At 39.9% G+C, this 20,609-nt stretch overlaps 1 protein-coding gene across 2 annotated transcripts in view; it reads right to left on the bottom strand.

Annotated features, from left to right (window-relative positions):
- LOC144594527 (uncharacterized) overlaps positions 1-20,609 on the bottom strand; it is a 61,880-nt gene that overhangs the window by 4,142 nt on the left and 37,129 nt on the right. For both annotated transcript variants that reach the window (XM_078401189.1, XM_078401190.1), the window contains exons 10-16: positions 17,873-17,996; positions 17,525-17,607; positions 13,570-13,621; positions 10,847-10,910; positions 8,904-8,991; positions 5,310-5,368; positions 2,236-2,302 (exon numbers count right to left, since the gene is read on the bottom strand). In XM_078401189.1, the coding sequence (XP_078257315.1) occupies positions 2,236-2,302; positions 5,310-5,368; positions 8,904-8,991; positions 10,847-10,910; positions 13,570-13,621; positions 17,525-17,607; positions 17,873-17,996 (537 nt within the window). The remainder of the gene's footprint in view (positions 1-2,235; positions 2,303-5,309; positions 5,369-8,903; positions 8,992-10,846; positions 10,911-13,569; positions 13,622-17,524; positions 17,608-17,872; positions 17,997-20,609) is intronic.

Raw genomic sequence — 20,609 nt, 5'->3', positions numbered from 1 at the left:
TTTGAAGAAGGGTCTCGGCCCGAAACGTCACCCATTCCTTCTCCAGAGATGCTGCCTGTCTTGCTGAGTTACTCCATCATTTTGTGTTTATCTTTGATCTAGTTACACTGGGAATAATTACCTCTATTGGTATCGATAGATATTAAATATCACAATAAATTAAGTGAATTGTGATTTTGCAGAAGTTCAAGAACAGTAGTGGCTCTACTATTGGAGGAGGTACATGATTTTGATTGCACCAGTATTGACTGGAATTGTATTGAAGTAAAAGGCAGAAGGTGGAGAATTTCTGAAGTACATTCAGGAGAATTCTCAGTACATTTCTAGCACAGGGTAAGAGAATTATGATGGCTTTGAGGGAAATTACCCCAAATCTTGCTGAATTTCAGCACGTCAAAATAGCTGAATTGTCTTATTTTAAGCAAAGATAGTATGCAAATGCAAGTCTTAATCAAGAGATGCTGCAGTGAACTAAAGCACCTACTCAATCTGATGTCTTACAACAGTAACTTAATTCATAGATTCAGAAAGGTCTAAACTATATAAAATGGAGACAGACATTTTTTTGCTCACAATTCCAGCATCTGTAGTGTTGGAGAAACTCAGCAAGTCAAGCAGCCTTTGTTGAGGAGTAGGCAGATGAAGTTTCGTTATTAATTATGTAACTTTGATTTACAACAACGGTAAAGGAAACAAGGTTATGATCCTCAACAAAGACCCTTGAGCAGTTAGGCAAATTTAGCCATGGCCTTTCAGAAACCCATCCTTTGCATCCATACTGGGAGCACTCTCCATTCAGCTTCACATTTGGAGCTGTATTTTAAACTGCAAGGTGGGTGTTTCAAGGGCAGATAGTCCTGTTTTGAATTCATACCAGGGATAGAAAAAAGTGCAGAGGAAAGGTAGGATATGTCACCAATGCTGTTCTTGTGGCTTTCTCTCCAAATGCGTGGTTTCTTTCCACATCAGAATGCAGAACTGTTTCTTGGTGCTCTTTTTAGTCTTGCATCAAATGGTAGTGTGGCATCAACTATGATCAGTTTATTTTGTACATATCTCAGCCTGGATCACTCATTAAATGTGTAGTTTGAGCATTCATCTAGTTACCAGCCAAATATCTGGTTTGAATCCTAGTATCACAGTCAGGGAAGGAGTCTAGCATGTCAGCGACTGATACAGGTAGGGGCTATATACAGCCCTACCTGAATCCGCTGGTGACAGGAGATGACTCCCGACTGACTATACAAATGAAGTGATCTTCTGTTTGCTGAATGCCAATAATAATGCCAAAATTATACATGCATTATAGCATGGACCATTTCTCTTCAATTTGTGACAATTTTAGTCCTTTAATTAACAGGATAATAGTCTTACGCAGAGCCTAGCATCACAGATAATGACTAAAGAACACAATGTGTAGGAAAGAATTGCCGATGCTGGTTTAAATTGAAGATAAACACAAAATGCTGGAGTAACTCAGCGGGACAGGCAACTTCTCTGGAGAGACGGAATGGGTGATGTTTCGGGTCGAGACCGTTCTTCAATGATTGTAGAAATGCTCTCCTCTAAAGCTGAGCCCCTCGCCCATGGGCTGTCTGAGGAAACTGAATTGGATAAGGCAAGAACAAAATCTCACTAATTTCCCTAAAGGTTAGCATTCCACGCAAACACACTGGTGAGAACATGTTTAGGTGAATATGTAGTTAGCAGTAACTCTTTGTTCTTAATTTTTCTAACTAGTGTGTCAAAACTGTTAAGGATGAATCTTAATAGTGGAAAGGTGTTTTTCTTTGAGTAATGGGTTGCGATGTTAAATTTAAATCCAAATAAATTGTAAGTGGAAATTTTTGTTTTGCGATCGCCTCCCACTGTGCAGGAAAACTTTAACATGAACTAATCGCATGCTTAATTGGAGACAAACCTATGTGCACTGGTCTCTGAATATGGGTGCAAGAACAACTGTCCCACAAAAAGGGACTATCCATGAAAACATGAAACTTTTTATTTAGAGCATCCAGTCATGAACAAAGATTGTGATAAGTAATAGACAGAATATTAATTATAAGTAATATAAATTTACATTCATTAAGCAAAGACTCAATAGAAGAACAAGACATATTATTAAGCAGTAAGTAAACAACACCAGTTGAGTCACTGTAATAAAAGGTAGATCCCGGGATATAGTAAAAGAATGATATCGAACTTGCGTTTTCCAGCTCAAAATGTGTCCCTTACCTGCTGCAGCTTGTCTGTGGACGGAGTCCATAGTTTTCCACTGGGGTCAACCTTGCTGGTGTTGTATCTGCAGGTTTGTACAAATACAGTATAATTGTAAACAAGAAAAAGCTCAAGTATAAGTAAGGATTGGAAGTGCTAGTTTTTAAATAAAAAAAGAACACTTGAGCATTAGCTCGAACACTTGAACACTTAAGTATTGTCTCGGGTGTTTTTCGATGGAACATACAATATATCCAGGTTCTTTATTAAACAAAATAAATTGGATGAGCGGTCCTTTAATCAGGCCGGCAACTGGATGCTGACCTCAAAGATATGAAAAGTACAGAAGAAATAAAGTTCTGATAAATCCTCAACATTGGGGAAATCAATATTCCAGGAATAATAGTAAAGAATAAAGTGCTATTTGTACAAGTATGGAAAGTAAGTGATTTTTGAACAAGAATTAAAATTGAATGTCTCATTTAGCTAATGTCCTTTACATCTTACTTTGTACTTGGGTTTGCCTTCAGAAGTGTTTTATCTGCTTAAAAGTTTCCTTTTTCAAGAGGGTTTAGAAGAACATGGGCCGAATACTGGCAAATGGGTCAAGCACAGAATCCCAACACGGTTAGAAGTTGGGAGGTCATGTTGCAGTTGTATAAGACACTGGTGAGACCGCATTTAGAGTATTGTGTTCAGTTCTGGGCACCATGTTATAGGAAAGATATTGTCAAGCTTGAAAGGTTCAGAGAGGATTTACAAGGATGTTGCCGGGACTAGAAGATCTGAGCTATAGGGAGAGGTTGAGTAGGCTGGGTCTCTATTCCTTGGAGCACAGGAGGGTGAGGGGTGATCTTATAGAAGTGTATAAAATCATGAGAGGAATAAATCGGGTAAATGCACAGAATCTCTTGCCCAGAGTAGGAGAATCGAATTGAAAAGACACTTGGATAGGCACATAAACATAGCACAAAAAGTAAGGAAATTTGTGTTTGGTAGATTATTTCTTTGTTGTAACAATGCTTCTTGGCAATAAATCTTATACCGTTGGAAAGCCTGTTTATTTCCCTTTTAAATGGTGCCACATTTGTAAGGAACATGCATTTGTGGGATGAGCAGCAGAGCTGAGTATGTGGGTTGTGCCCATGAAAAATCTGCCAAATCTTCTCTGCCAATGCCAAACAGCTTATTCTGCCATTGACTCTTGTTCGGTGTTGTTTGGTGGATTGGATGATTGAAGTCTGAAGAAACAAGACATATTGGCAATTTAACAATTTATTCATTTAATAAACAGGAGCCTCAGTAGCGTGTGGAAGAACCATACACAGCCACAATAGCCAGGCACCTCCTCCTCATGCTGGTCACCAGCCTGGTCACACACTGTTGTGGGATGGCATCCCATTCTTCAACCAGCATTTGTCGCAAGTCAGCCAACGTGGTTGTGTTGGTCACTCTGGCACGAACAGCACGCCCAAGCTGATCCCACAAGTGTTCAATGGGGTTGAGGTCAGGACTGCTGGCAGGCCATTCCATCCTCTCCACTCCCAAATTCTGGAGGTAGTCTCTGAGAAACCCTGCTCTGTGGGGGCGAGCATTGTCATCTTGGAGGATAGAGTTCGGTCCCAGACTGTGGAGATATGGGATTGCCACTGGTTGCAGAATCTCATCTCGATATCTCTCTGTATTGAGATTGCCTCCAATGATGACAAGCCTCGTTTCTCCAGTGAGGGAGATGCCGCTCCACACCATCACACTGCCTCCACCAAAAGATGTTACTCTATCGGTGCAGCAATCAGCATAGCGTTCTCCGCGTCTTCTCCACACTTTGACCCTATGATCCAACTGCCGTAGGCAGAATCTGGACTCATTGCTGAACATAACGTTCCTCCACATGTTCAGGTTCCAGTGCACGTGTTGCCGACACCAGCGCAAACGAGCCTGATGGTGAAGGGTAGTCATGGCAGGCCTCCTGGCAGCCCTATGAGACCGGAGATCGGCTGCGTGCAGTCTGTTCCGAATTGTCTGGGCAGAGAGCCGTCGGCCATATCGTCCTGCAAACCTTGACTGCAAATCTGTAGAAGACAGCCTACGGTTCCTAAGTGCTGACAGGGTGAGGAAACGGTCTTCTTCGGGTGTCGTCTTCTTGGGACGCCCACTTTGCGGCCTGTCTCTGACATCCTCCATTATATGGAACTTGGCCTTCACTTTGGAGATGGTACTAGGGCGCACTCCAAATAATGCCGCAACTTGGTTTCGCGGAACACCAGCTTGAAGTTGCCCTATCGCACGGGCCCTATCCAGATCAGTCAAACGTGGCATGCCGATTCTTGGAGCAGACACCCACTGACCACTGTAGCAGGGCCCATGCTCACAGATGCTGCCAATCAGGTGCCAATCAGGCACCTGATTGTCAGCACCTGGGGGTACCAGAAGCTCAAAACAAGAGTCAATAGCAACAGTAGAATAAGCTGTTTGGGCATTGGCAGAGAAGATTTGGCAAATTTTTCATGGGCGCAACCCATATACTCAGCTCTGCTGCTCATCCCACAAATGCATGTTCCTTACAAATGTGGCACCATTTAAAAGGGAAATAAACAGGCTTTCCAATGGTATAAGATTTATTGCCAAGAAGCATTGTTACAACAAAGAAATAATCTACCAAACACAAATTTCCTTACTTTTTGTGCTATGTTTAGATAGGAAATGTTTGGAGGGATTATAGGCCAGGTGCAGGCTAATGGGACAAGCTTGGTTAGACAACTTGGTTAGCATCGAGTTGAACAAAACAGCCTGTTTCGGTGTTGTATAACTCTATGACTACCTAAATTGATGTTTTCATTTCTTTTTATTGCTGCTTGAAGGTTTGTAAAAAGTCCTAAACCTTACTTTTATTACATAGCCAGACTTAAAAGTTAAATTCTACGTTAAATAATTAAAGATGCTAGGAAGGTAGTAATAATAAGACAATAAGAATACAAACCTGGGGCTGCAGTTGACATTTCAACCCCTTTTTCATTATATATCATGCTAGTGAATTTGTCATTTAATATTATAAAGTTCCAGAAGTTTTTTAAAAAACGAAAGTTACTCACATGATCTCCATGGCAACTGCTTTGGTAGAGTCTCTAGCAAATTCTTCACCTCACTAAACCTGAGTTCAGAGCATAAAACATAACAATTAAAGAACTGACAAAATGCTGCAAATAAAGTGTGAATTCAAAGTGGAAGCTGAGCAAAGAACTGAATTGTGTCATTGTGTCATCATGTAGGCTGAGAGTAGTAGTTCTCCAGGAGTACAGCATGCAGTCATTCGTATTGTAGTGAATCTAAGACTTAGTCTGACCTGCTGGAAGTCCATGATTTACTACCCTTGTCCAACAGTAGAGTGCAGACTTCCCCAGTATTGTACAGAGGAAATCACTTCTCTGATCCTCTACTAGGACAAACTTAATGTAGGATTGGAGGCCCTACTTATGAATTAAAGGCAAGTAAATTTTCAATATATTAAGTTAACTTTAATTTTATATAGGTGATTTTATTTTACATACTTTTTAAAACGTTTTAATAATAATTTATATCACAGTGGAACCCAGACTATTTCCCATAACTGCAGAATAAACTACTGAATAAAACTGATCTGTAGCTTGCTGACATTTCGTGCTTATGAACAGTCAGTATTCATAGAAATGAAAATAGGATGGGAATGGAGTCATTACAAAACTTGGAGCCAGCAAATGGAACTAATTGAAACAATAATTACTTTGCTTCAGTATTTACTAAGATCTAATTCACATAATCTTGAAATATGGCATTTTAACTATTTAAAATAATAAAACCTTGAATAAATTAATCAAAATTGGAGTTCACTGTGAATTTAAAAAAATAGAAAAGTAAAAGCATAGGCAATAGTACACTTAATCATATTAGGTTTGTATTTGAAAAGGAAATTATTGCAGGTTTGGGAATTAACAGTGAATTTGGAAACACTAGATAATTCCTTTGTAAAGCTGGCAGAGGCTCAATAATCTGAATAGCTCCCTTCTGTGCTTTGTTTCTGATGTTTTCACTAGCAGCAGCGTGATTACTCAAAGAACATGGATTTAAATTACAGCAACAGTTAAAAGTTGAGGTGATTAATATGGTGTATTTAGACTTGCATTGGTACATACACAATGAGAGTGGAAGCAGCTTGTATTTCCTATTCAAACATCAAAAGAAAGTGAAGCAAAACTGCCTGTGAGCATCAACAAGAATCATGAGTCAAGAGTGTTTTATTGTCATATGTCCCAGATAGAACAATGAAATTCTTACTTGCTGCAGCACAATTGAATATGTAAACACAGAACACTGTAATCAATATGATAAAAAGAGAGAAAAAAATTAAGTGTGTATATATACACTCACATGTACACACACACACACATATATATATATAATATATATACTCAAAAAACAAACAATAGTAGTGTAATAATAATAATTCTATTGTCGTTCAGAGCTTATTTGAGGTTGTGGTGTTTAATAGCCTGATTACTGCAGGGAAGAAGCTGTTCCTGAACCTGGACGTTAGAGTTTTCAGGCTCCTGTACCTTCTTCCCGATGGCAGGGGTGAAATGAGTGTGTGGCCAGGGTGGTGTGGGTCTCTGATGATGCTGGCTGCCTTTTTGAGGCAGCGACTCCAATAAATCCCTTCGATGGTGGGGAGGTCAGAGCCGGTGATGGACTGGGCAGTTCACAACTTTTTGCAGTCTTTTCCGCTCCCGGGTGTTCAAGTTGCCGAACCAGGCCGTGATGCAACAAGTCAATCTGCTCTCTACTGTACACCTGTAGAAGTTCAAGAGAATCCTCTCTGACATACTGAATCTCCGTAATCTTCTCAGGAAGTAGAGGCGTTAATGTGTTTTATTTATAATTGCATCAGTGTGCTGGGACCAGGAAAGATCTTTGGAAATATGCATGCACAGGAATTTAAAGTCTTTGACTCTCTTCACCATCGTCCCGTTGATATTAACAGGATTGTGGGTCCTCATCTTTCCTCTTCTAAAGTCCACAATCAGTTCATTGGTTTTACTGATATTGAGAGCCAGGTTGTTGTGCTGGCACCATTTGGTCAATCGGTCAATCTCACTTCTATACTCTGACTCATCACCATCTGTAATTCGTCCAACAACTGTGGTGTCGTCGGCGAACTTGAAGATGGAGTTCGCACTGTGTCCGGCTACACAGTCATGAGTATAGAGTGAGTTGAGCAGGGAGCTGAGCACGCAGCCTTGAGGTGCTCCCATACCGATTGTTAATGAGGAAGAAATATTTCTGCCAATTCGAAGACTGGTCTGTGGATGAGGAAGTCAAGGATCCAATTGCAGAGGGATGCGCAGAGACCCAGTTCCGTGAGCTTGGTAACCAGCTTGGAGGGGATGATAGTATTGAACGCCGAGCTGTAGTCCATAAACAACAGCCTGATGTGTTTTTATTGTCCAAGTGGCCAAATGGTCCAATGCAGAGTGAAGAGCCAGTGAGTGAGCATTGTTTTCTTTTAAATCTTTCATTAAGTGAGGCACATGGGAAATTAGCAAATCTTAAGCATTATTTGTTTATATATTATTTGGAAAGCAAATTACATGTTATCCAACAGCATCTTGTGGTGTCCGTGATTGTGAAAGCTGGTGCACAGAACAAGAGTCTACGTTGCACGCTCTACAATACATCATGCTATTGCATAAATATTGGCCTTGAATAAAAAGCTAGGAACTGCAGATGCTGAAAATGTGAAATAGAAAAAGTGGAAAACTCTCACAGCAGCAGATTCAGGAAGCATTTGTTGAGAGAGAAATGGGGTTAGCTTTTCAGGTCAGTATGCAATTGACTCCAGGTTGCAGAGAACACTTATGAAGAAATAAGGAACTGCAGATGCTGGTTAATATACAAAAGGACACAAAGTGCTGGAGTAACTCAGCAGATCAGGCAGCATCTCTGGAGAGCATGAATAGTACGGAAGGAGAACTGTTGTGAGAAGCAGTAGATGGAGTGCAGGTACCCGAAATCCAGTTTGGGTCCTGGAACCGGAGCTGGAGGCCACGTGGCATAGATGGCGGTGCAGGGAAGTATTGAGGAACACATGTGGCCGTGGTATCGAGTCTGGGTTAGAACCTGGTTGTAAAGCAGGCTTAACCAGCATCTAGGTCAGATCCTGGTTAGAGAGCAGCAGGAATCAGAAGGGAAGTAGTGAGAGAGGCTCTCACAGAACTCCCATCTTCAAAGTAGATACCTTGGCAAAGCTTTTCACTGTACCTCAGTACATGTGACAATAAACTAAACTACCTTGAAGAGTTGCTCGCCAGAGATGCTGCCTGCTGAGATCCACTTATGAAGCTGTCTGATAATGCCAAATCCCAAGAGATGTAATGTAAATAATAATGTAATATTAAGAAAAAGTTACAGCCAATCAATTCTAGTATCCATAATGGAAACAAATCTTATTCTGATAAGTTCAACCTCCGTCAGATGGAACTTTTTTCATTCAATGATAATTACAAGAGTGTGGTCTTCAGCCTATCTTCTTCACTAATGTCACTTTATTTACAAAGGACTCTGTGAAAACCTGCAGGTATGGCCAATGTGTTGCCTTCCTTGAAAGAAACCCAAGAATTCAAAGTTATTTCTATGTCTTTTAGAGGACTTACTACCTTCCGACAAGTGATTGTTGCAGATCCTCCATTTTAGACTCGAAATCCATCAAACAGCTTGTGATTTGCTGCACACTCTCCAGGAAAACTGTGTTTTAAAAAGATTTAATATTAGCAAATGGAAACTAAGGAAGCAAGCCACAATGCACAGACATACAAACATTTTCTGAAGTTTATAACAAAAATCATGGAGTAGATTCTGACCTTGAAAGATGTTGATGTGTAATTGCTATGTGATTTATAAATATACTTGTTAGAAATGAGGCAAGGAATTTGTCAGAGGGAGCAGAAGGTGTTGGCAGCCTGATTGTAAAGCCATTACTGAAGTGATAGATCGTGTGAATGATGAAATCTTTGTGTGAATCCAGCAGGCATGAAGCTGGCAAAATATTTTGGAAGGAATTGCAGATGCTGGTTTAAACTTAAGATAGACACAAAAACCTGGAGTAACTCAGCGGGACAGGCAGCTTCAGACAAAGAAGGGTCTCGACCCGAAACATCGCCTATTCCTCTCCAGAGATGCTGCCTGTCCCGCTGAGTCACTCCAGCTTTTTGTACCTATCTTAGGCATGAAGCTGACAATCTCCAGGATTATCTTAGACACTCGCAGAATTAAAGATTTACCGCCAGAGCACGGTTTCAACCAATATACTGTAGAAAAAATGCAGAATATTAAAAAACTATTTTTAATTATCTTTTAATTGCTTACATTTATTAATTATAAACATATTGTAGATCAGAGAAAAAGGTTGAATAACTGAGCCAAGCCCAAACCAACAACTGCACAACTAGACTTCCAATTGCCTTTACTCTGGAAAGTCTCAGTGCGCGTTATATGCAAGGAGCCTCACTTTCTATCTGTGGTATCGGTAGAATATTGAAATATAAGCTGCATAGGGATCAGTACTTCCCTGAATCACACCCATCACTTTCAATCAGTAGTTCACAGTGATGGCTTTCACCCGAAATGTGGCAGAAGCACATAGCACAAAATAAAGTAGAAACAATGTTAACAAACAAATATGCATTAGGTTCAATTAATAACCATTTACATAAGCCCTGATAGTCCTTGACAACCCTATGGTCTCAGTCTCTGCACCAAATGTCAGAACATCCTTCAAAGGTTTCAAAGGTCTTTTATTGTCACGTGTACCAATTAAGGTACAGTGATATGCGAATGACCATAAAGCCATACGAAACAAAAGCAACAAGGCACACAACCACATAAAAAAGTTAACATAATCATCCACCACAGTGGATTCCCCACATTCCTCACTGTGATGGAAGGCAAAAAAGTCCAATCAACTTCCTCTTTATTCTACCCCGGTCGGGACAGTCGAACTATCTGTCAGGGTAATCGAAGCTCCCACATCCGGCAGTCCAAGCCTCCTCACTGACTATCAACACGTTTAACTCAAGGATTCATGCTTAGCCCCCTGCTCTATTCTTTTAACACCCACGACTGTGTGACTAAGCGTAGGTCCAAAGGCACAGCCAAAGGAATCACAGATGGTGATGAGTCAGCATGCAGGGCCGAAATAGAACACCTGGTTGAGTGGTATCACACCAACCTCTCACTCAACATCAACAAAACCAAAGAAATAATCATTAACTTCGAAAAGCGATTTGACATGTCACTGAATACTCTTACAACCTTCTAATGACGCGGTGTCATTTAAGAAACTTTTGGATCGGCATATGGATATGCAGGAAATGGAGGGAGATGGATTATGTGCAGGGAGCCAAGCGATGGTCTTATCATCATACTCGGTCTAGGCATTGTGGACCGAAGGGCCTGTTCTTGTGCTTTACTGTTCTAAGTATTATGTTCTGTGAAAGATGATGGAAACTCCAGTAATGTTTAGGGGCTAACTGTCATTAAATCTAAATTATGGCTGTATTAAATGCATTTGCTTCATTGTCATTCTAACAGAGTACCTTACCATTGGCCAATGCTGTTTTTGGAACTGGAGCATTCTGCTCCTTGTTAGAATGGTTAAGAATAACCTACAAAAGAACAACAATGACAATTTAGTCATCCCCTTTTATAGCAATAGCTGCCACCTGCTCTAACACAAAAAAACTTTGCAAATACGTGTATAACAGAAACCAAGAGGTGCTGGTACATAATTCCATGAAAGTAGTAAACAGGTAGAGAAGATTGGAAGAAGGTGTTTGGCACATTTACATTCATCAGTCAGGATACCTAGTACATGACCACCATGAGTCACATCTTCTCACCCCCACCCCTTTCTGCTTTCCGCAGAGACTACTATTTCCATGATTCCTTGATTTGCTCATTCCTCCTCACTTACCAAGCACGTTCCCCTACAACCGCAGGAGGTGAAACACTTGTTGCTATATCTCCTCCCACACCTCCATTCAGGGACCCTTACAGCCCTTCCAGGTGAGACAGAGGTTTACATGCAGCCCCTCTAACCTCGTTTATGGCATTTGGCCTCCTCTATACACGCCGAGACCAAGTGTAGACTAAGCAACTGGATCACCAAACACTTGCACTCAGTCCGCCAGGGCCAAATGCAGCTTCCAGTTGCGAGACAGTTTAAATCCCCTTCCCATTCCTTGTCAACTTTTGTATTACTAACTGTAATGTTACTACTAACCTTTAAAGGTTATCAATATGAAAATCCCTCTATTTTTATTATTTGAAAAAAGATAAAGGAGGGGATTTTGTGCTTGGAATCAGGAGTTGTAGGCGAGGTACAATACAGGTATGGAGTATTCAGTGTGGAGAATACTAAATGCAAGGGCAGTTTGAGATTAAGGAGGAGATGATGAGGGTACGGTAGTCGATGTTGTTGATATAGATTTTAATGAGACACATGATAAAGTTCCCAATGGTAAACTGATCCAGAAGATTAAAATGCACGGGATTAACAGTGACTTGGTTGTATGATTTCAAAACTGGCTTACTGATAGAAGACAGAGGTTGTGGTGGAAGAACAATACTCAGGTTGGAGGTCTGTGACCAGAGGAGTTCCACAGCAAGATTGCTAGGACCGTGGATTGCAAGGAAGGCTCTAATGGGATATAGATCAGCTACAGAAATGGGTGGAGAATTGCCAGGTGCAGTTTAATTCGAACAAGTATGAGGTGGTGAACTTTGGGAGGTTGTTGAGGGTAGGATGGTGTATGTTGTCTGCGTGGATTTTCGTAAAGCATTTGATAAATTCCCCCATAGTAGGCTGATCCAGAAGATTAAGATGCACAGGATTAATAGTGACTTAGTCGTATGGATTTGGAACTGGTTTACTGATCGAAGACAAAAGGTTATGGTTGTAGGAGAATATTCAGGCTGGAGGACTTTGACCAGTGCAGACGTTCAGTTAGTAAGTTTGCAGATGACACCAAGATTGCTGGGGTCACGGACTGTGAGGAAGGCTGTCAAATAATACAGCAGGATATAGAATCAGAAATGGGTCGAGAAATGGCAGATGGAGTTTAATCTGAGCAGTGTGAAGTGTTGCACTTTGGGAAGTAAAATGTAAGGGCAAAGTATAGAATGAATGGCAAGACGATTAACACCCTTAACGGCATTAATGAAAAGAGTGATCTTGGGGACCAAGTCCACAACTCTCTCAAAGTGGCCACATATGTAGATAGAGGGGTAAAGATAGCATATGGTATGCTTGCCATCATTGGTAGGGCATGCATATGAGGAAGTCATTATGCATTTATAGGACTTTAGTTATTTGAAGTATTGCATGCTGTTCTAGTGTACCCTAGCCCTAATAAAGGAAGGATGTGGAGGTGTTTGAAAAGGTGGTTTACCAGAATGGTGCCTGGATTAGGGGGCAATAGTTACAAGAAGAGGTTGGACAGACTTAGATTGTTTTCACTGCTACGCTGGAAGTTGAGGGGTGTATATAAAATTATGGAAGCATAGACAGGGTAGACAGTGGGAACCTTTTCTCAGGATGGAAATATCAAATATTAGAGGGCACAGCTTTAAGGTGAGAGAGGCAAAGTTTAAAGGAGATGATATTGGTACGTTTCTTTTTGCACAGAAGGTGGCGAGTGTCTGGAATGCGCTACCAGTGATGGTCATGGGTGCAGTGGCATTTAAGAAACTTTAGGAATGATATATGGATATGCAGGGAATGGAGAGATATGGATTATGTGCAGGTAGATAAGAGTTGGTCTTGGCATCACGCTTGGCACATTGTGGGCTGAAGGGCCTATTCCTGTAGCGTACTGTAGTATGTTCTATGTGGTCCACTTAACTAAATTATAGCAGTCAAACTTAAACCAGCTGTCATTACACAACCATCCTTGTCAGCATTTCTTGATCATAAGCAGCAGTCCCCAATCCCCCTTCCCGCCATCACATGGAGTTGCAGTCAGCATCAGTATCCAATTGCCTAAATAAATCAAATGGGTTAACTTTGGCACAGAGTGAAGATTGAAACCACAGCTTGTAGGGACTGGGACTGAACAGCACATTGAATCATCAGTTAATTAAAACTACATCAGTGCAAAGTGCTGATATGCATGTATGATGTAGCTCTGTTTTACATGTGCATATGAAACCAAGGTCAACCAACATCATGATTTTATGAGAAAGAACAAACTGAAAAAGGAGTTTTTATCCAAATTCATGAGACTTTAAGGTTTCATCTAATCATGATGAAAATCTTAAACATACCTCATCCAAACTGTTAAGCTGAGGCATGAGAAGAGAGATCTGCATCAGATGCCTAGGAAAAGTCATTAATTAAACAGCATTAGATGAAATAAATGTAACAGTGTAAAATTCAATACCAGCTCTGCCATTGATTAAGAAGTAGGCTATAGTCTATCTGAATTATGCCCTATCCATTAATTCCCATGGTGTTCAGACATCTCGTCTTAAATATGTTCAGTGATTGATCATCTCCAGCTCTCTGGAGTAGAGAATGGTAGTTCAAAAACTCCTTGTTACATTTAAAAGCCAAAAAAACTAGAGTTACTGGCAATCTGAAGCAAAAAAAGAGAAAAAGGACAGCACAGTGGTGCAGCTGGTAGAGCTGCCACTTCACAGTGCCAGAAACCCAGGTTTGATCCTGGCCTCAGGTGCCACCTGTGTGAAGCTTGCACATTCTCCCTATGACCACGTGGGTTTCCTCCGGGTGCTCCGGTTTTCTCCCGCATCCCAATGACGTGTGGGTTTGTGATCAATGGCATGGTTTCAGTAGTCCGAAGGGGTGTTTCCAAGCTGTATCTCTAAACTAATCTAAACTAAAAAATGTTAGAAATAATCAGCAAGTCAGGCAGCATCTGTGGAGAGTGAAACGGAATTGACCTTTCAGGTTGATGACTTTTCGAAAGAATAGGGTAAAGGTTCTGATAAAAGGTCATCAACCTGAAAGATAACTGCTTCACTCTCCACAGATGCTGGCTGGCTGATCCGCGTGTCAACAACATCTTGCTTTCACTCCCAGGTACATGATTATCAGGCAAGATAGAGAGGAAGGTTTACAATATTGGTTAAGGAAGCAAATGTGGCTCTTAAGAAGGGTGATATGGAAGAAATATCAACAAATTAGACAGCATGGATTGAACAAAGGAACCTAAAAGAGGCATTTAACAGCTGGAAATGTTCTATAGCTTCCCAAACAATCAGTGGAAGAAAGAAGAATAAGTATGTTTAAAAAATTTCTGAGATACTAATAGTGACAAATTTCAACTACCCTAACAGTAACTAGAATAGGAAGAACATTGGAGAAGCTGGAGATATCTTAAAATGCATTCAGCGAGTTTTAATCTGCATGTCATTGGCTAAACAATAAAATAGGCAATTCTGGACAGTTTTAATGAATTGGGCAGCTGGCAGTGATATCAATGTGAGCACATTTCAGTGATCGTGATTACAGAGCAGATTTGGTGTAGGTACAAAAAGAGCAAAGAAAGATTGGGAGTAACAATTTTCATTTGGTAAAAAGCCCAGTTTTAATATACCAGCAAGGAATTCAGGAAAGGTGCACTGGAAATAAATCAGTATCAGAATCCAACCAAGCAAAAGATAGCAGCTTTGTAACAAATACATCCCCTCAAAGAAAAAGGGTAATATTCCTAAATCTGGACCACCCCTACCACCTTTCTTCTTAAACCCCAGAGCTCACTGAACCTACAGGGTTGCTCAATGTAACAAAAGAATGTATAGAATGTGCAAGGTTGAAACTAAAATTGAAATTAAAAGGCAAAGAGAGGATCTGAAAAACCAGCAGCTAAAATCAACAAAAACCCAATAATGTTCTATAAATATATAAACAGCAGGAGGATAACAATTGAAATGATAAGGGCTCTTAGGAGCCAAAGGTAATCTGTGTATGGAGGCGGAGGGCATAGACATGATACTCAATGAATAACTTCCGATTTCACAAAAGATGGCTATGGTACTGGCTTTGCAATTAAAAAGTGAAAAATACCAGATGTGATAAATATAGAGAGCAACAGGCGTTTAACATGTTTAAAAATAGATAAATTGCCGGGTTAGGATAAAAAATCTCCCAAACTGAACAAAGAAAAGCAGTGGAGGAAAAAAAACTATCATTTTTCAGTCATCCCCAGACAAAAGCCAAAGCCTGGTGCCAGAGGACTGGAAAGCAGTAAACGTGGTATTATTATTCAAATAGGATGGACTGATTAATTATAGATCAGTCAGCCAAATTATTGAAAAATTCTGAGAAACAATATAAATCATAATTTGGAAAGACAAATATCAAGAGCAGTCAGCATGAAAAGGTTAAGGCGCCACACGATGGCAGCCTCACTAACAGTCTGTCTTGTCCTTTTCTCCTTTTGTTGTTTTTAGTTTGTTGTTTAATGTATGTTTTAGTGTATCTTCAGTTTTGTATTGGGGGGTGGGGGAAACTTTTTTTATCTCTTTCCTCGACAGAGATGCAACTTTTGAATCGTATTTCCGTCCGCACTGCGGCCTAACATCGTGGAGCTGGCGGTCCCTTTGCTGGAGATCGACTTCGGTAGCTCCAACCGCTCTTGCGATTCCTTTGTTAGGGATCGACTTCGGGAGCTCCAACCGTGGGAGCCTGCGGGCTTAACATTGTGGAGCCCACGGTCCCTTGGTCAGGGACCAACATCGGGAGCTCCAAGCCGCAGGAGCTTCGATCGCCCCGATGCGGGAGCTTCGATCGCCGGCTGCGGATGGTTCGACTGCCCCGACCGCAGGAGAAAAGGATGGAAGAAGATAATACATTATTCCCTTCGATCACAGTGTGCTATGGTGGATGTTTATGTTAATTTTTATGTAGTTGTGTGTCTTGCTGCGTTTTTGGTATGACTGTATGGCAAATCAAATTCCTTGTATGTTCTTACATACTTGGCTAATAAATTCTTTGTATCTTGTATTTGTATCTTGTATAGCTGATTAAAGTAATGGAATATTTTGAGGAGGCAATGATGAGAATCAATAAATATGACGCAGTTGTAGTCTACATGGCTTTCGGCATGGCTCCATGTAACTGACTGATCATAAAAATTAAAACCCAACAGATTCAAGAGAAATAGGAAACTTGAAATCATCATTGACTGTGACAGAAAGCAAAGGGAAATAGTAACTAATTCGGTGTTTAGTTGACTGGAAGATTGATGAGCACAATGCATTTTCCCTTGCTTGTTGAGGTATATATCAAATGACTCTTTTAAATGCCAGAGATGATGCATAGAGTATCAAAACAGACCACGTAATGGATAGTACAAAAAGGTTGAAAAGTGAGGAGGGAAAAAGAAATCGATTAACCAGCCAAGTAAACATTAAAATGGCAAATGGAATTCAGTCCAGAAACACATGACAGATTTTTTGGGGAACACAATCAAGGCGAGACTGCAAACGATTCTTAGAACCTCTATCCATAAACCCCAAAGGTAATAGGACCACGAAGATAAATTGGTTAAGAAGGCATATTAAACACCTGCCTATGATGGTTGAGGCCTAGAATATAAGACAGGAAAGTGGTCCTATAAAAGTACAGAACACAAGCTAGGCTACAACTGGAGTATGGCACACAACTTGGAACAGGGAGAATGTGATAGTAATATAGAGAGTAAAGAGACACAAGAGACTGCAGCTGTTGTCATTTGGAGCAAAATAACAAACTGCTGGAGGAACTCAGCGGGGGAGGCAGCATCTGAAATGAACAATCGAGACCCTTCATCTTTATCTGGACTTATACAGACATTAATTGCCATGACTAGAGTGTTTTATTTAACAGGGAAGATTAGCTACATGCATTTGGTTACTTTAGAATGGGAAGGGGGCTTACGCGGACTGCAAAAATCAAAATAGTCCAAAAAAAGTGTGAATTTAATAACCCTAATGAAATTAGTTGAAGAATTACTAGAGGTGAATTGAAGAATTTTTTTCACCTAAAGACTGACGTAGGTCTGAAATGAAACAGCCTAAAAGGAGTTATAGCCTACAAGGCTCAGGAACGAAGATGGGATGTAAGATTAGTTAGGATCATTTCATCATGGACTCATTGGACCAAATGGCCTCCTCCTGGGTTCTACATTTCTCTGATTCTACGATAAGTTTGTGTAGTGGACTATCAGCTCTTATAACCAAGAAATAAGTTCCCACAGGTACATAATATGGTTCTCACTCATTTTGTTCTTCTTCGGAAGTCCCAGTGTTGTTGCCAGTTAAATGTAGATCCTGTAGGTGGCAGCACTGTGCCAGCGATCTCTGAAGACAGGAATGACAAAAATAACTTCACTTTCGTCACTCCCTTAGCAACTGCAATTTATTGAGTTTTTTAAAGGTCAAATGCTGTTCTCGTTAGACAGGCATTTCAATCTTCATAATATGCAAATCTATGCACATAATACATTTATTTTAGTTGCAAATTTGGTTGAAAATATAAACGCACATGCAAACTAAAATAATTTTATAATAAGAATTCACAACTATTTATAACATCCACACTATAAGAGGATTCAATAATACTCACAAGTTCGTCCTTCAAGTCAATGCAGTTATTGGCTATGTTAAGGACTTCAAGATTAGGGAATTGTTTGGAAAAGCTGCATACAGACTTCAGCTGATTTTTGGCAAGATTCAACTCCTGCAAGGAACTGAGAAGCACCAACTGTGAGTGTCACAAAAATAAAAGCTAAGAGACTGAGAAATCACAGGAAGGAAGAATATATACATTCTTAATGAATATGCAAACATCATAAAATTAATAGCTTTCAAATATATTACAGGTGTATTATTGAATATTAATCCTTTAATATTTTTATTTATCTGAAAAGTGATTTTTACAATGTTTTTTAAGCAGACTATATAGATCGACAAGTGAATGTGTGATATTCTGCTTCCTCATAAAAAAGAAAAATAAGATTAATAAAATGTTCACTGTGGGTTATTGCACTGCATGAAAACATCACTTAGGTCCACTCTGTAATTTAGATATGATATAAATGTCAAGTAGAAATGTAAAATTGCTCCACCTTAGGCCGTATTCAGTCCTAAGAAAATAACATAATCAGGAAATCAAAAGGGTACGTTTTTTGCAAGGTCTATCGGGCAATGATAATGCCTGACAATACTCCAGAACTTTATGGATTTCTGCAAATTCAAATTGATTAAAAAATCCGAATAGATTAAAAATCTATTTTTATCGATCAACTTTAAATCCTACCAAGGATGCTTACAGGAATATGATTATTCTAGAAATGAAACCACTTAATTGGACACAACAAAGTTTCACAGTCATCATGTGAATGCAGAATCTCCAGAGCTGATTGAAGAAAGAATGTTATACAAGGGAAAGACCCTGCTCTTCCAACAGTGCCATGGAATCTGCTCCATCCACTTAAGCAAAAACTATATTTAGATGTCGGTCAATCTTGTGTATTCAAGAACAAAGTACATTTTGAGCAACAACTTACTGACACAAAGATGCCAATATTTGATACTAGGCCATCATTCCTACAATTCTCCACCTGCCACCAATTAAGTGTTTTTGGCTGAAAAATCTATATGCACGCAAAACCCAAACTGGATGGTACTTACTGGATTTACAAAAGAGGTTTACAAGAATGATTCCAGGAATGAGAACGTTTGACGGCACTAGGCTTGTACGCGCTAGAGTTTAGAAGCATGAGGGGGGACCTCATTGAAATGTAGCAAATAGTGAAAGGCTTGGATAGAGTGGATGTGGAGAGGATGTTTCCTCTAGTGGGAGAGTCTACGACCAGAGGTCATAGCTTCAGAATTAAAGGACGTTCCTTTAAGAAGGAGATGAGAAGGAATTTCTTTAGTCAGTCGGTGGTGAATCTGTGGAATTCTTTGTCACAGAAGGCTGTGGAGGTCGTCAATGGATATTTTTAAAGCAAAGATAGACAGATTCTTGATTAGTACGGGTGTCAGGCGTTATGGGGAGAAGGCAGGAGAATGGGGTTAGGAGGATAGATCAGCCACGATTGAATGGAGGAGTAGACTTGATGGGCCGAATGGCCTAATTCTGCTCCTATCACTTATGACCTTATGACCTTATGACCGTTACAAACTTAAAACATAAAACCATTCATTTAAAACCATCCATTTACACATTATTGTTCCATTGCAGCACTGCATATCGGGCCATTTGCATTACAAATGAAACCTGTAAAAGTTCATTCAACAAAACATTGTGTTTTGGGCATTTGGGTGATTTTCTTTATTGTTTTGCAGATTATACTTCCGAATCATTAACCTAGATTTCTATTCCCAAAATGCTAATCACATGGAGATCACAAGTAAAATATATGTAGTAGCTGAAAATAATTTGATCACCCAAGACTTGATTTGCCTGAATACATAACACAAAGAAATGCTGCTGTAATAGGCTGCAACGTTTTGGTGTGCAAAAGAAAAGAATCCAAAGATGATGCAATGACAATCTTAAAAGATGAAGAAACTCATCATCTTGTAACTCCCGTGGATCAGGAGAGTTGATTAAAAAAAAACATTTTATCATGCTTTTCATCAGCCCGCGAGATAATGGATCAGAATTTGGATCTTGATTGATTAATGGAACTTGTAATCTCTGCAGTATTATGGTTGCTTTGTAATGTTTGGGGGAGTGGGATGATGAACCAGAAAAACCCTGCAAGCAAACAAGGAGGAAAACCGGAAAAGAAAACTCAAATTCTTTTCAGAAGAACTTTTCTCACAACAAGAAAAACAAGTTGTATTCAATAGCACCTTTAACATAATGCAACCACTCAACACACATTTCAAAACCATTTACTGCAACTGACACTGAGCTGAAAGAAGTGCATTGAGAAATATGAACAAAGACTGTCAAGGGGGGTTAGGTTTTAATCTACCAGAGAGGCAAAGATTGAGCCGAGACTTGGCTAAAAACATCGTGATATAGGAATCTAAGGTTGGCAATTATTTCTTATCCTTTGGTGTCAAGACAGATCATAAACTTTGACTTGAATTGCCGCCAACAAAGGAGGAGGATGCTTTGAGGATGCAGGGTGGCTTGGACAGGTTGTGTGAGTGGGCAGATGCATGGCAGATGCAGTTTAATGTGGATAAATGTGAGGTTATTCAGTTTGGTAGTAAGAACAGGAAGGCAGATTATTATCTGAATGGTGCCAAATTAGAAAAAGGGGAAGTACAACGAGATCTGGGTGTACTAGTTTATCAGTCACTGAAAGTAAGCATGCAATTACATCAGGCAGTGAAGAAAG

This window comes from Rhinoraja longicauda, chromosome 6 (genome assembly GCF_053455715.1).
Source record: "Rhinoraja longicauda isolate Sanriku21f chromosome 6, sRhiLon1.1, whole genome shotgun sequence".
NCBI classification, from domain to species: Eukaryota; Metazoa; Chordata; class Chondrichthyes; order Rajiformes; family Arhynchobatidae; genus Rhinoraja; species Rhinoraja longicauda.
The sequence above is the reverse complement of the archived record's forward strand: the minus strand, read 5'-3'. Positions and strand labels throughout refer to the sequence as shown.